The sequence below is a fragment of the Bufo bufo genome, chromosome 11 (genome assembly GCF_905171765.1).
Source record: "Bufo bufo chromosome 11, aBufBuf1.1, whole genome shotgun sequence".
Taxonomy (NCBI): domain Eukaryota; kingdom Metazoa; phylum Chordata; class Amphibia; order Anura; family Bufonidae; genus Bufo; species Bufo bufo.
Window position 1 is genome coordinate 27,597,029 of NC_053399.1, and position 16,992 is coordinate 27,614,020.

General features: G+C 43.0%; 1 protein-coding gene across 1 annotated transcript in view; it reads right to left on the reverse strand.

Moving 5' to 3' along the window:
• SYNE2 (spectrin repeat containing nuclear envelope protein 2) overlaps positions 1-16,992 on the reverse strand; it is a 304,488-nt gene that overhangs the window by 189,468 nt on the left and 98,028 nt on the right. Inside the window, exons 34-41 of the mRNA XM_040412752.1 lie at positions 16,405-16,563; positions 14,970-15,131; positions 12,971-13,072; positions 11,802-11,957; positions 6,393-6,517; positions 6,000-6,306; positions 4,484-4,648; positions 638-2,734 (exon numbers count right to left, since the gene is read on the reverse strand). Of these exons, the coding sequence (XP_040268686.1) occupies positions 638-2,734; positions 4,484-4,648; positions 6,000-6,306; positions 6,393-6,517; positions 11,802-11,957; positions 12,971-13,072; positions 14,970-15,131; positions 16,405-16,563 (3,273 nt within the window). The remainder of the gene's footprint in view (positions 1-637; positions 2,735-4,483; positions 4,649-5,999; positions 6,307-6,392; positions 6,518-11,801; positions 11,958-12,970; positions 13,073-14,969; positions 15,132-16,404; positions 16,564-16,992) is intronic.

Sequence of the window (16,992 nt, forward strand, 5' to 3'; positions counted from 1 at the left end):
CGGTCCTCCCTTGATTGGGCACAATAACTAGAAGTCAACAATGACGCTGCAAAATGCAGGAATTGGCTAAGGCTACTTTCACACTAGCGTTTTCAATTCCGCTATTGAGATCCGTCATAGGATCTCAATAGCGGGGGAAAACGCTTCCATTTTATCCCCATTCATTGTCAACGTGGACAAAACTGAAACGAAACGGAGTGCACCAGAATACATTTGGTTGTGTCCCCATCGCGGACAGAATAATGCTGCAAGCAGCGTTTTTCTGTCCGCGATGTGGTGCGGAGCAAGACGGCTCCGTCCTGACACACAATGCAAGTCAATGGGGACAGATGAGTTTTCTCTGGCACAATAGAAAACGGATCCGTCCCCCATTGACTTTCAACGGTGTTCAAGACGGATCCGTCGTGGCTATAGAAGACATAATACAACCGGATCCGTTCACGACAGATGCATGCGGTTGTATTATTGTAACTGAAGCGTTTTTGCAGATCCCTGACGGATCCGCAAAAAGCGCTAATGTGAAAGTAGCCTTAGGAGGAGAGCGGTCATGAATCACAATAGAGGGGAAAATGCTGGTATCCAGTTTTTTTTTTTTTTACAAGAATCAATACAAAAAGCTTGTTTGTCCTGATGTTACCTTTTTTTTCTTTCTGCCTTTTGAGGATTTCTTTTCCTTCGCACTCCCAGTGTCGGTGGGTTTCGGCACAGATTGATATTCGGATTGGTCTGTGGGCTGCAGTGTATTGGGATCTATAGGTTTTCCTACAGCTTCCAGCACAGATTGTACTGAAGGGTCTTGAACAGAAGGGAGTTCTGCAGCAGTGTTTGCTGCCATTTGCACTGAAGCTCCCACAAGTGCCTCCATTGAATGCTCCTGTGCAGACTGCGTTTTAAGCTCTTTTGTAGGCTGCACAGAAGGTTGTAATAAAGATTCATGCGTAGGAAGATTTGATGAAGACCCTGATGAAAGGGCTTCTATATTTTGCACTAAATGGTTTTCTATAGACTGAACGGAGGTTTCTGTATGGTGCACAAGCGCTGTTTCTGTTGGCTTTACTGTAGGGTGTCTTGGTATTTCTACTGTGTTTTGTTCTATTATTGAAATGTTAGATTGGACTGAAGGTTCCAGCTCAAAGTGCACTGAAGATACCACAACAGATTGATCTGAGGTAGGCTCTTCCAAATGTTTAACATCGGAAAGCATTGAAGGTTCCACTATTTGCACTGACGGCTCTTCTTCAGGCTCCTCTGACGGCTCTTCTGCAGCCTGCACTGACGGCTCTTCTGTAGGCTGCACTGACGGCTCTTCTTCAGGCTCCTCTGACGGCTCTTCTGCAGCCTGCACTGACGGTTCTTCTTCTGGCTGCACTGACTGCTCTTCTGCAGGCTGCACTGACTGCTCTTCTGCAGGCTGCACTGACGGCTCTTCTGCAGGCTGCACTGACGGCTCTTCTGCAGGCTGCACTGACTGCTCTTCTGCAGGCTGCACTGACAGCTCTTCTGCAGGCTGCACTGACGGCTCTTCTGCAGCCTGCACTGACGGTTCTTCTTCTGGCTGCACTGACTGCTCTTCTGCAGGCTGCACTGACGGCTCTTCTGCAGGCTGCACTGACTGCTCTTCTGCAGGCTGCACTGACGGCTCTTCTGCAGGCTGCACTGACTGCTCTTCTGCAGGCTGCACTGACGGCTCTCCTGCAGGCTGCATCGATTGTTCTCTTGTAGGCTGCATCGATTGTTCTCTTGTAGGCTGCACTGACAGTTCTTCTTCTGGCTGCACTGACTGCTCTTCTGCAGCCTGCACGAATAGCTCTTCTGCAGGCTGCACTGACAGTTCTTCTTCTGCAGCCTGCACTGACAGTTCTTCTTCTGGCTGCACTGACGGCTCTTCTGTAGGCTGCACTAACGGTTTTTCTAAAGGATGCATAGTAGGCTGCACTAATGGTTCTTCTGTCAGGTGCATAGATGGATCTATTATAGGCTGCACTAACAGTTTTAGAGTACTTTGTTCTGGAGGTACAACTGCACATTGCGAGGTTTCAGCTTCAGGATGCTTTGAAGTTTTCAGAATTGGCTGTGCTACAGTTTCCATTGTAAACGGCAAAGATTGTTTTAAAGAGGATTGTCCTGAATGTTCCACTGTAGGCTGAACCAAAACCTCTACCCCTGTCTGTACTAACTTCTTCAAAGCAGATATGTGCTGAGGTTCCCCTGCTGAAAGCTCAAAGAAATCCTGAGCAGATTGTACAGATGGTTCTCCTGAAGACTGTAACATATGTTCCTCTGTCAAATGTACTAAACTCTCCACTTGAGGACGCAATGATAAATCCTCTGCATCTTGTGCTAAAGGTTGTACCATATCCTGCACAGAAGCCTTCTCCGTGCTTTGGGCCGTAGTGGGCACAGAAGGCTGTACTGGAGAGGACACTGTAGCCTTCACTAAGTTGTCCTCAGCTTTCAGTGAAGTTTCCTCGGCTGACCGTTGAGGCTCTAACTTCTTCTTAGATCCTTTCTTGGTCTTCTTCCCCTTGCGCTTCTCAATCACAGGAGGCTGCTCGATCACTTGCGTCAGATGATCTATTCGCTCTAAGTATCCTCTCATTTTGCTGTGAAGCATGTCCATCGCCTCCTGGATCCTTGCAACCCCCTTTGAAGAGGAGGTCTGCTTTACATTTTCTGCTAGCTGAGACACCTGATCTAGATCACTCTGCAAACCTTCATATTGGTCGCGCAAAGCCTACAACACACAAAAAAACATTGCAAAGGAAAAAGTCAACTCAAAGTCAAAGACACTTATCAAAAACATAGAAACACACTCTTACTGCCTATAGGACATAACAAGTGGACAAGTTCTTAATGTTAGGGTTTATGCACACGGCCCGTGTGCGCTCCGTATCACGGATGCAGACCCATTCACTTGAATGGGTCCGCAATCACAAATCGGAACCCCATGGAAGCATTACGGAGTGCTTCCGTGGTGTTTATGGCCGTACCTCCGCACCGCAAAAAAATAGAACATGTTCTATTTTTCTGTGGTGCGGACGGATCACGGACTCATTCAAGTTGGGTCTGGATCCGTCCCGGCCGCTGAACGGAAGTTGCCCGTGCACTGGGGACAGCAAATTGCAACGGCGGCACAACGGCTGTATGCATGAGCCCCTAAAGGGTTGTTGTGTGCTTTGGACAATCCCTAGTTTTTTATTTTTAAATAAAGTGTATTATTACACTTTTTAAATTTGTATTAAGGAATTAGTGTCTAATAGATTATGCTTGGTGTCTATATGGTGTCCTTGACGTCCTGGGGACCTTTCCAGTTCCCCAGAGCTGCCTGCAGAGGACTCACCAGCCTCCGATCAGATCACTGGGACACAATCCGAGAGGGAAATCCCTTTTGATCATGCCACCGTCACAGACTGCAGCAATCAAAGGGTTAACAGTCGGGATTGGAGCTACCTCCGATCCTGGCTGTACAGCAAAAGGCTGCTATAAGAACCAATGGTAAATTTTTGAGTACTCTCAGAAGTGACCCCCTCCCTCTAAAATAGCGATGACAAAAGACAGCGGGAGGCCATTAAAGAGTTAAATTAATTCTTGTGATCCCACAATCAGCGATTAGGTAGGTCAGTTTTTAGCAAGTATAGGGGTGCAGATGCAGCAGTCACACCTGAGAGGAATTAAAGGTCCATCTGCCACATAAGAAGACATCAGTATTATAAATGGCAATGGTCGTTGAAGGACCCGTTACCGATTTATCATCAGGGCCAAGAAGCTTCAAGTTATACCTCCACTAAGTACTGCGAAGTAGGCTTCTTCCATCCCAGCTAGTTTAGGTTGTGAGATGATGGAGCTGGATGCATTGTTTTATGTAATGGTAATAACTGAGTGGAATTTCCAATATACAAAATAAAAGAAGGCAAAAAATGATAATGCGACAATAACAAAGAGTTATAAAGTGAGGTCTGCATAAAAAAGAAAAAAAGGAGGCGATATAAAATAAAGAAAATTTGGAAGAAATTAAAATATAAAAGAAATGTTGCGCAGAATAATAAAAAACAACTAAATGCCAACCTCCCAGAGAAATAAGTGAAAGGAGAGGAAGCGAAGAAAGAGGAAACGCTGAGGATTTTCGATTTACATAGAAGAGACAGACATTAATGTGTTAGGGTCCAGCTGAAAAGCAGAAGAGGATAACTGCTCCATTTCAGGTAGAATTTGGACAGATTGGCTGCTCCCGTGTTCTTTTCCACGAGTATGAGACATTAGAATCTCCCTTTGTGACTTTCTTATAAGCTTTTTATCTGACAAGCAATGACCCGAGTTGCATTGCGAAAAGGGCTACTCTGGTACAAAAAAAAAATAATTAAACTACCCCTGTTTCAAGACAATTTTCTCCCTGAATATAGTGCGTTTCAAAGGTTATATATCCAGAAGCCTTCCTAATTGAGCAATGTTCTATTGAGAAATGTATTATCACAGACAATTGCACCTGTAATTTCTGTCTCTTCAGCTCGCACGGTGCGTTTTCCCGTGATGAGCGGCTAAAATTAAGAAGCTCTTCATAAAAACTTGTCATTTTGTTATTCAGGGTGGCGGAGAGACTTTCATATTGCCGGTGTCCTTCGAGGTGCCTTTCCAGTAACTGCATTGTATCCTGGAAATAAGAAGAAGGAAGAATTGGGCAAGTGTATATTCTATAGGTGTATGCGATTATGTATTCCTCCACCACCGAAAATCCATTCTGAAGGGGATGTCTATCTAAGATGTAAATACATCAGTTCTTGACTCGCCTTCTTATGTCAAGTTGTCTCCAGCTCTGTTTAGTCATTGCTTGGCATTGTGGTGTAATAGTACGGCACGGAAACCACATAGTTCCCATAGGGGTTGGCACAGTGATGGAACAGATATGGGTTTCCCATAATATAGCAATTCTGGAGCATCTTAGTATCAATCCTCTGCACCAGAAATTTTGCATCAAAAAGTTGCCAATTTTTGAGCAAAAAAATTCTACTTTTTGCTCATGTACGACATGCTTTCCACTTTTCAAAAAAAAAATAGGTGGGGTGTGAGAGGGAAGGGCAGGACCTACAAGGCCTGACAAATTTACTTTTGTGTGCTCCAGAAAACTGCCATATAATAGAATTCTGTTCTGTTGCATAGTCCTCCCGAGATGCAACAAAATAATAAAATGGAGTGCACCTCTTAATAATTTTGTTGCACCTAACGCCAGTGGACTCTGTACTAAGACTGGTCTTAGTATAACTGGCCCTCTGTGTTGTGCTGTTCCTCTGTTATTCCTCCTAAAAACGTATGAATACCAGTAGGATATGCATCACTACAAAGTTTGACGGTATCAGATGAGAAAGTGCAGAGAAACACACACACAGTGTTTATAGATGTCTACAGAGAGGGGAGGGAAGGAATGAGCTGCTAGAGAGAGAAAGAAGCATTTTCTTTGATAAGATATATTACAAAGTTTCTTGTATTCACCAGTACTATTGATTTATTCAAAATATTGTATGTTGAAAGGCTAGTGACCATTTAAGGGACTGAAATGCTGTGAATTTTTCACTGTAAATTATTTTACATGTGGATGTAACCTTAAAGGGGTTATCCAACCCCTATAATACTCCCCAAAATGCCCAGGCCCCTCATACTGGTCAAACGTACCAAGCAGCCGCCTGGCTTATGATGTCCGCACGGCCACTGTTGCATCTTCCTGTCGTGCAGATCAAACCATCCGGCGATGGATGGGGCAGCCAATAGCAGGTCGCGATGGGGACAAGCCTCCCTGAAGTCACCCGCGTTTGTTTTGATCCGCGTGACTGGGAGATGCAGCGGCGGCTGTGCGGGCAACAGAAGCAACACAGGTGCCAGGGAGAGTGGTAAGTATAACCAGTATGAGGGGCCTGGGCATTTTGGGGGGCATTATAGTGGTTGGATAACCCCTTTAAAGGTGCAAATTCAGCCAACCTCACCACCAGTAGAGAAAAAAATATTCTTACATGCAATTCCAAAATGAATGTTTCCAGTAGCATCTTCATTTCCAGCCAGTTACCATGAAGTCCAGGACTGTAAGAAGCAGCAGGAGATAACTCCTTTGACATTGAATCTTCTAATGGACCCATCATGTCCTGACTTTCCTGGAGAAGCTCTCTGAAACTGGCCAGCTGTTTTACATTGTCCTGTAATCGAGGCTGAAGGGCCATGCTTAGCTTTTCCCGTCTCTTCTGTAGCTCTGCCAGCTTCGGCCTTATAGCTTCTAAATATTCACTCCTTTCCTCTCCTTGTGGTTCCTCCTGAACGTCAGCCCTACGTGAAAGAGCAATGTTTGCATTAGTGAACATAAGATGCAGGGATTTATATAACAACACAACAATCTACAATAAGTTTGGTACCTGCTGGGTTCCTCCACCAGAGTTGTGGCAGGACTTTGCTGTCTCTCTTTCGGTGGAGCCTCAGCCTCTACCTCCATACCAGAGGTCTCCAGTTGTGTCTGAGCTTGTGGCTCTCCGTTTACAGGCTAGTAGGTATAAAAATGTATGGAAAAAGTGACAAACTGGACAGAAAAAACACATGAAGCAGTAATCATGAGATCAGACATTTGTGTGGACTTTACAGTAACATCTTATTGAAGTACATACGGTAACAGGCAACCACCAGAAAATTAGAACATTTTTCAATGTTTCTAAGCCAAGTACCCCTTAGGCCTCTTTCAGACGGGCGTCCCGGATTTGCCTTGGATGCGTCTAGGGTGCAGTTTTGACTGCGATTGCGTTGCGTTGTTCAGTTTTTATCGCGAGGGTGCAATCCGTTTTTCACGCGGGTGATAAAAAACTGAATGTGGTACCCAGACCCGAACTTCTTCACTGAAGTTCAGGGTTTGGGTTCGGTGTTGTGTGGATGTTATTATTTTCCCTTATAACATAATTATAAGGGGGAATAATAGCATTCTAAATACAGAATGCATAGTAAAATGTTGCTTGAGGGGTTAAAAAAATAAAAACAATTAACTCACCTCATACATTTGATCTCGCAGCCGGCATCGTCTTCTTTCTTCTTCTTTGAGGACCTGCAAAAGGACCTTTGATGACATAATCGCGCTCACCACGCGTCAGCGCAGGTCCTGCTGAATGAAGATAAAAGATCCTTCTATCTTGATTCAGCAAGACCTGCACTGACGTCACCACGTGGTGAGCGCCATCAAAGGTCCTTTTGCAAGTCCTGAAATAAGAAGAAAGAAGAAGATGCCGGCTGCGCAATCAAGTGGATGAGGTGAGTTAATTGTTTTTATTTTTTAACCCCTCAAACAACATTTTACTTTGCGTTCTGTATTAACAATGCTATTATTTTCCCTTATAACCATGTTATAAGAGAAAATAATACAGTAAATTGACTTTAATCAATTTACCAACATCTCCTAGCAACCATGCGTGAAAATCGCACCACATCCGCACTTGCTTGCGGATGCTTGCGATTTTCATGCAGCCCCATTAATTTCTATGGGGCCTGCGTTGCGTGAAAAACACAGAATATAGAACATGCTGCTATTTTCATGCAATGCACAAGAATACAATGCATAAAAATCACCGCTCATCTGCACAGCCCCAATGAAGTGAATGGGTCAGGACTCAGTGCGGGTGCAATGCGTTCACCTCACGCATTGCACCCACGTGGAATTCTCGCCCGTGTGAAAAGGGCCTTACTGTGCTGAGAATAAAAGTATGTGGACAGAAAAAGTACCCCCTAGACCAGTGATGGCTAACCTCCGGCACTCCAGCTTTGGTAAAACTACGACTTCCAAGATGTGCACTTGCTTGGCTGTTCTCAGAACTACATAGAAATGAATGGAGCATGCTGGGAGTCGTAGTTTCACCACATCTGGAGTGCAGGAGGTTAGCCATCACTGCCCTAGACACATGGCAGGCAAGCCCAAGGTGAGAACGTAGGCATTAGGCTGGGTTTACATTGCGTTTTTCCCATCCGTTTAACATATATACAAAAAAAGTATATGTTAAACGGATGCCTCAGACTGATGTCATACTGTGGCATCCGTTCACCACGGAGTTCCATTGTAAACATTTTTTTACCATTGCCCAAAAAAAGTTTTTGCTTTTTTTCTAACGTGTACGGCAAACAGAGGCATAAAACGTGATGTCAACCCCATAGCTTTGAGAATCAAGGGGTATTCCTATCTTTGGACATAGCTGCATATCCAGCAGTCAGGGGTGCAACTACCCTAGTGGCAGACCATGCGACTGCTATGGGGCCCAGGGCAAGAGGGGGCCCAGTCTTAGTTGGGATTATCTCCTCTTCTACTGGGGGTGAAAACGTGGTCAGGACTCTACCCTTTAAAGGAACAACTTTTATCAAATGAGGCAGTGGTCATTGAAAAGGGTTTAGGCAGAAACCCCTCTGTCCCGTGTGGGGGGCCTGGTTTGATCCTTGCTATGGGGCCCTTACTTCTCTATGCACGCCACTGCCAGCAGTATGCTATCAAAGAGCACGAGGTGAATATCTGTTTAAGGCCCCCTTTATAAAATTGCAAAACCCTGACAGAAACTAGAGCATCAGCCTCGGATTTTTGCCGCGGATTTCACGGTGGAATTTTCCAGTGGCAAAATCTGCCATGTGAACATATGCTTAGGCAATCCACTAATATCATTGGAAATTTTCACTCGGAATTGATGCCAGTGGGGGGCAGATTGAGAGCGGATTCCAAGTGGATTTTGGCGAGTAATATGGGCCAAGATCCATCTGCAAAATCCGCCATGTGAACAAAGCCTTGGGATAAATCATAAGTAGTAATTTGCAGCTGCAAAATCAGTATCAAAATACCCGCGAGTTGCATGCGAATTTGTCACAGCTTGGGCTGAGGATTTCATTTTTGATTAGCTGCCGCCTAGAACTGGATCCTCATTTCAGCCATGCCTATGTCCCTTTTTTCAAAAAGATACGTTTAAGGGTGCATGCACACAAATGTATTTTTTGTCCATGTCCGTTACGTTTTTTTAGCGGCCCGTATGCGGAACCATTCACTTCAACGAGTCCGCAAAAAAACTGAAATTACTTCGTGTGCATTCTGTCTGTTCCGCAAAAAAATAGAACATGTCCTATTCTTGTCCGTTTTGCGGACAAGGACTGGCATTGTTACAATGGATCCGCAAAATAAAACAAACGGATTTTATTTGCGGATTCATGTTTTGCAGACCGCAAGATACATACGGTCATGTGTATGAGCCCTAATAGTGATGTACGCAACACGCCTGGAGTCATGTGGGCGGTGCCGCAGCCTTACAGAGTCACGGAGCCCTCTTTGTAAGCATACCTCCTCGGGGCTGATTGACATCGCCCTTGCTAGAATTTTTAGAACGTCAGAGCCCAGGGTGGAATTTCCATCAGCCTGAAGGAGGTGTGCCTTGTCACGGACGTTCCCGCGACAGGTGGCAGGAGATCGGTGAGACTGGCAACACGTGGTTTGATCTGACATGTTTTCTGTTTGGATCAAATGATGTCTGTGTTGTTTCTGGTGTTTGCCGCACCTTCTTTCCCCAGGTGTGGCTATTATGGTCATTTAACCATCTCTATTTATGGTTGTTTCTCCCACTATTCTGTGCGGTTTATAGCTTCAGTTTGACTTGTGGATTGCTGGTGTGTGGATCTCGGCTGAGTTTCTGGTGCTGCCGTAGCCACTTGAAGTTAAGTGTTTTCTTTCCCTTTTGTATTTTGTTTGGGTTATTTTGTGTGTTGCATTTCCCTGTCATTTGTATTAAGGCCTGAGGGAGACTCCTGTTCGTCCTTCCTTTTGGAGGAACAGGTTGTCTCAGTCCTGACATTAGTACCAGGGTCCTATAGGGTGAGTAAGGACACTAGGTATTCCTGTGTATGAACTCACTTACCTCTGGGGTCTGTTCATACTGGTAGTTAGTCAGGACTTTGATTAGGGTTTTACTAGGAGGTGTCCATCTCCTTTACCTAGTTTCCAGACCTTATTCCCTCACCCCTTTCCCTCCTATGTTCAGAGTGGTGTTTCCCTCCCACACCCTAACGTGACATGCTTATAGCGAGGACTCCGCCCATATGACCCCATGTATTGCAGTTGTATTTAGTGGATAGAAACACATCTCGTCAGTGTGTGGCAATGCCATGATTTTAGCCTCTGCCAAAGTTAATTCTGCTATATGTGAACACAGGTCTATAATATTAGTGCACAGCCATATATACAGGGAGTGCAGAATTATTAGGCAAGTTGTATTTTTGAGGATTAATTTTATTATTGAACAACAACCATGTTCTCAATGAACCCAAAAAACTCATTAATATCAAAGCTGAATATTTTTGGAAGTAGTTTTTAGTTTGTTTTTAGTTTTAGCTATTTTAGGGGGATATCTGTGTGTGCAGGTGACTATTACTGTGCATAATTATTAGGCAACTTAACAAAAAACAAATATATACCCATTTCAATTATTTATTTTTACCAGTGAAACCAATATAACATCTCAACATTCACAAATATACATTTCTGACATTCAAAAACAAAACAAAAATAAATCAGTGACCAATATAGCCACCTTTCTTTGCAAGGACACTCAAAAGCCTGCCATCCATGGATTCTGTCAGTGTTTTGATCTGTTCACCATCAACATTGCGTGCAGCAGCAACCACAGCCTCCCAGACACTATTCAGAGAGGTGTACTGTTTTCCCTCCTTGTAAATCTCACATTTGATGATGGAACACAGGTTCTCAATGGGGTTCAGATCAGGTGAACAAGGAGGCCATGTCATTAGATTTTCTTCTTTTATACCCTTTCTTGCTAGCCACGCTGTGGAGTACTTGGACGCGTGTGATGGAGCATTGTCCTGCATGAAAATCATGTTTTTCTTGAAGGATGCAGACTTCTTCCTGTTCCACTGCTTGAAGAAGGTGTCTTCCAGAAACTGGCAGTAGGACTGGGAGTTGAGCTTGACTCCATCCTCAACCCGAAAAGGCCCCACAAGCTCATCTTTGATGATACCAGCCCAAACCAGTACTCCACCTCCACCTTGCTGGCGTCTGAGTTGGACTGGAGCTCTCTGCCCTTTACCAATCCAGCCACGGGCCCATCCATCTGGCCCATCAAGACTCACTCTCATTTCATCAGTCCATAAAACCTTAGAAAAATCAGTCTTGAGATATTTCTTGGCCCAGTCTTGACGTTTCAGCTTGTGTGTCTTGTTCAGTGGTGGTCGTCTTTCAGCCTTTCTTACCTTGGCCATGTCTCTGAGTATTACACACCTTGTGCTTTTGGGCACTCCAGTGATGTTGCAGCTCTGAAATATGGCCAAACTGGTGGCAAGTGGCATCTTGGCAGCTGCACGCTTGACTTTTCTCAGTTCATGGGCAGTTATTTTGCGCCTTGGTTTTTCCACACGCTTCTTGCGACCCTGTTGACTTGACTTTTGAATGAAACGCTTGATTGTTCGATGATCACGCTTCAGAAGCTTTGCAATTTTAAGAGTGCTGCATCCCTCTGCAAGATATCTCACTATTTTTGACTTTTCTGAGCCTGTCAAGTCCTTCTTTTGACCCATTTTGCCAAAGGAAAGGAAGTTGCCTAATAATTATGCACACCTAATATAGGGTGTTGATGTCATTAGACCACACCCCTTCTCATTACAGAGATGCACATCACCTAATATTCTTAATTGGTAGTAGGCTTTCGAGCCTATACAGCTTGGAGTAAGACAACATGCATAAAGAGGATGATGTGGTCAAAATACTCATTTGCCTAATAATTCTGCACGCAGTGTACACATGTAGGATTTACCTCATATCTTGTAATCTGTGGTAATTCCGCAGCCACCGAACTGCTATCTGTTGAATCCCACGCTGGTGCCACCAGTGATAAATCCTCATTTCCAGATTTTTCGACCACAATCGCAGATAATACAGTGATTTTATTCCCCAGTGATGTATTTATGACCTGAGTTATAAAGGATAAAAAGGTTAAAATCAATTGTGAATATTATTTTTGAAGTTACGTAAAAGGAACACCCTGTGCAAAAACGTAAGCACTGTGTTATGCCTAAGTATTAAAGTGAAGCAAAGACAGAATCTCTGTGTCATGCTATGGACAAAGGGTCCTCCCAAAGGAAGCCTCATCACACTGCACTTATTCTGTTCTGAGTCTTATCTAAGGACAACAAGTGACCTAGATGAGACAAGATGCAGCTTTAGCCTGTCTCCCCTGCCTTCTGCTTTTGATAGGTTTCTTCCTGTCCACTCTTAGAGTAGATTTACACGGCCCGAATATTGGGCCTATCATTGGGTGCGAACGTTCCTACGAACGCTCGTTGGCTATAATATGCCCATCTAAAGGTGCCGCTCATTCATCGGGTGAAATGACACCTCAATCATCGTTCCCAGGCAGCAGATCGTACTGTCTAAACAGCGCTCTGCTGCCCAGGAGCAATTATCTTGTATGGGGACAAGCAATAGCTACAACTATCACTCGTCCTTATACTGTGGAGGTGATCCCCGCATGTAAATGCAGCACTTGACCTCCACTCAACGAGCAGCCGACTATCAGGAAGGAACACTTCCTAACCGACAATAGGCTTCTCCTTAGAGCATCTAAATACACCTTTATAAGCAGGAGGGAGCAGTGTGAAGTTGCCTCTCATAGGATACACTGGAGATTCTGCACACAGCACACACAGATAGTTTAGACACTGTAAAACAGGGGAGTTTTATAACTCTAGTCACAGCACATCGTATCAGTAATGCCTGGAGTGTTCCTTTAAACTGTAGTGTATAACGATTTAGATCTGAGTGCCGCACAATAAAACTGGATATCTGCAATCTACAACAGTTCAAATACTGCGCATCGCAACCTATTATACTAAGGGACAGACGAGAAACTGCCGCATATCGCTACTTTCCTAGATGACTGGCAACATATGGGCTCACAGATTGTGAAATATGCTTTTTTTTTACCTGTAGTTCAAAGGGAAGTTCGTCAGTTTGTAAAAGTTTCTGTATTTCTGTGGATTTCTTACGGATTTCCTCCCGACGTTTCTCTTGATTCTGGAGCTCAGTCTGAAGCAAAGCAAAATTATATTTTTTATTTATTTAACATAATTAGTTCAATTTAAATTTGTAGTCACTCCAAGCGAACACCGGATGGGATTGGCTTCTGAAAATCCTCACCAGTATATGCAATTAGACTCACTGAGAATTATTTGTTCTCAGCTCATTAGCATAATTATAATTGGTGAATTAACTCTTGTTATGCCTTTCTACTCAATGCTCTCTTTATATAACAATGTACTGTTGTGAAAGGGATGTGGGTCTGTATGGTTTATAAACAGGGTAAAGTTATTAGTCAATGAGGCCACTTGACCTTGTGATGTTACCACTAGATGCGATGGCTGTTGGTCACAAATTTGAAAGATTTCTGCAAAACTTTGAAGAATTCTTTTTAAAAGCTATGGACACCTTTGGAGCAATTTTTGCTTTTAACTTTTTTGGGGCTAAAATATAATTTTTCAATTGGTCTTTACTAAAATATTTCAGCCGTTTTGCATATACAGGGGTTAAAAATCAGTTTGTGTGCAGAGTATCAGTTCAGCTGACGGCTCATGTGAAGAAATTTCCCAAAGGTGTCCATAACCTTTAAAGGGGTTCTCTTGTTTCACAAGTGTATAGCTTGGAAGAAAGACGAGACAGAGGGGATATGATAGAAACTTTTAAATACATAAAGGGAATCAACAAGGTAAAAGAGGAGAGAATATTTAAAAGAAGAAAAACTGCTACAAGAGGACATAGTTTTAAATTAGAGGGGCAAAGGTTTAAAAGTAATATCAGGAAGTATTACTTTACTGAGAGAGTATTGGATGCATGGAATAGCCTTCCCGCAGAAGTGGTAGCTGCAAATACAGTGAAGAAGTTAAGCATGCATGGGATAGGCATAAGGCCATCCTTCATATAAGATAGGGCCAGGGGCTATCCATAGTATTCAGTATATTGGGCAGACTAGATGGGCCAAATGGTTCTTATCTGCCGACACATTCTATGTTTCTAAGTTATTTGTTGTTATCTGTACAAACACTGCCTTTTTTTTTTCCCATATACCCATTTTGTCAGCACTTTCCTTCCCCTGCTCTTGGCATCATTGCATTCTGGCAGGATGTTTACATGAAGAACGTCCTGTTCTAATCAGCTTCCTGCTGAGTTTTCTAACCAAACCCACCATGCTTTGCATTATAATATTTTAATAGGCTTGCTCCTCCTAGCTAACATGGAGACGGGAAGTGTACGGGGTGTGACTACTGAAGAGAGAACAGTGTGGCAGGTGGAGCGGAGAACAATTACAGAGCAAAGCATTTTGGAAACCCAGCAGGAAGCTGATGAAAACAGGAAGTTCTGCATACAAACATCCTGCCAGAATGCAGTGATGCTGAGAACAGGGGAAGGAAAGCACTGACATGAAAGGGAGGTAAATGGGACAAAAATTTGCAGTGTTTGGAGTGGTCTGAGCAGATAAAAAAAAAACATCACATTTCTATTATGGTTGCAGTTTTCTCAGTTCTTGTCAGCAGAATAAAATATACAGTTTAATTAATGCATCAGAAAGGATGAGATAATATTAAAAAAAAAAAACAGAAAAGACTGTATAATTGCAACATACAAACTACCTCTGTTAAACTCAATAGAAGTAAGATTTTGTTGTTCGCATTTCCCAAGTCATAAAACCGTGACGGAAAACGTGTTAAAACCGCAATGTCTGAACACAGTCTTACTTAACATAGTCCTGCTTACGTGACTACTCAGAGGAACAGAATATAAGTAATGAGATCCATCAAACAGTTGACCTGCTTGTTGGTAGTTTCCACGTAGAAGCAGATTTTTTTTATTATTCACAAAGTAAAAATAAAAAAGGGAAAATTCTTACAAATTATTACTTTTACCATAAGTTATATAATGAAAAATTTACATGGAGCAATCGGACATCCTCGCTTGTGAGGTTTGCACTTTGAAGCCACTTGACTTTTTCTTCCATCCATGGCTCCAGCTCTTTTGAGAGATGAAGAACTTTGTTCCATAAGCAGACAGCACTTTTTAGGTTTTCATTATAGCTGTCAAGTTTTTCACATACCTGAAGGATATTTCACAAAGTAGAATAGAAAGTCAGACAGTGAAACATGAACATTTATGATGCTAATAAATTACATTTTGGATATATAGGATAAATAGGGAAATATTTAAAAAATTGTTTTTTTTGTATTAACCTTTTGTCCATTTATTGTTACTTTTCTATCCACTTAGACATATGTTACTGATTTCACTGTCTCTTAGTGTAGTCAGAACCCCTCCAATATCAGTGGTATCTTCCACATCACACAGGCCATCCTGTCCCAACTGACTGATTGCTAGGATTAGTTGTGTATATAGTTGTGTATTATATTGTTATGTATTTTGTATTGTATTTTATATCTGTGGTTACCAGTAAAGTATGGTTGGCAAGAGTGGGCTGGTCCTGCGTCATGTCAGGAGGGGGATTTCCTGTCCAGAAACAGAGGAGAAGGAGCACACTGCTTGAGCTTCCGCTCCTGGTACGGATTCTCCAGAGTAATCACTTATTCTCCATTCCACAAGTGAAGTCTTTAGAAGTTTGACAGCAGAGTGAACAGCTAAAACCAGAATCTCCAGACACTGCTGCAAGGTGAGGGACTACAGTAAAGACACCCATCACCTAGAACGTTTCTAGGCCAGTACGACCTAAGTGCTTAGCAGCAGCCAACCAAACTGCCTCCATCATCTTTACTGGCTGCTAGAAAATTGCACTTAATCTGCTGCTACTGAATGTATCTGAAGTTCTACGTTGCACCAGGGAGCAACTGCCTGAGGGAGTACACCGCGACACAACATTGCATCAGGGCCACTACCACTCCCGTCCTTAACACTGTCTTCTCCGGGGCTCACTGCACATGCATGTGTAAGGGGGGGGGGGGGGGGGGGATATTGCAGGAGGGATCTAAAATCTATGGTCAGCTTCACTGTGGCTGAGTAGATATTAGGAGCAGGACATTGATTATTTACCGCACACAAATCTAAACATGCGAGGCCAAGAGATAACCAAGATGGGGAAGCCACTGTAGAAAGGGAGTCTTGTCTCATATATAGAGTGTAGCATGCTAGCCGCTGTAAGTTCTCAAGTGAATTCTAGATAACTTTATGGCTTATTGGCATATTTTCTATTAATAATAAATCCTAAACACATTTGTGTAAAAACTATTTCAAGAAACGGGTGTGGGAATTGCCCATATGCGAGTATGAAAATAAACAGTAGAATTCAGTTTCATTGTTTCAGGGAAGTTTTCCACACATTGATGAATCCCCCTTGGTGAGTTGTAATGAAGGATACCTACGTCTAACCACTTGTCGATGAGGGTGTTGGCTTCCGACTGGAATGGCGCATCTTCAAATCTTTTTATCTTACTGATCTGAAACTGTAGCTTTTTGCAGATGGTATTCATCTCGTCTACATTTTCAAAGTGTTCCTCAATCTCCTGCTTGAGCTCTTGGACCTGCAATAAAAACAGATTAAAAGATGTAAAAACCGTACAAATCAGTTTGAGGTTTGAGAAAAAAACTTAAAAAAAGATCAATATAGTAAATCGAATCCAGTTAAGGATGGCCGTCTGCACTTAGAAGTGAGAATTGTGGTCACTCATGTTTGTTTTTTAAGGAGATGGAGACACCTACTGTCAAATTGTGGATTTGGTTTCTAGAAAGAGTAGAGATGATGGAATCATCAGCACCCAAAATACTGGAGGAGATTTATTAATAATGTCGCAACATGCCGTATATTTACCCCATGCAGGGTGCACCATATTCCACTTTCATTGTGTTTATGACACCCCTATGTACTCTCTCAATGACCACATTGAAAAAAATGCCCACACCAAGGGTGCGCATTCACCAGTCTGGCCTAGAGTTATCCTTTTCTAGAGCTT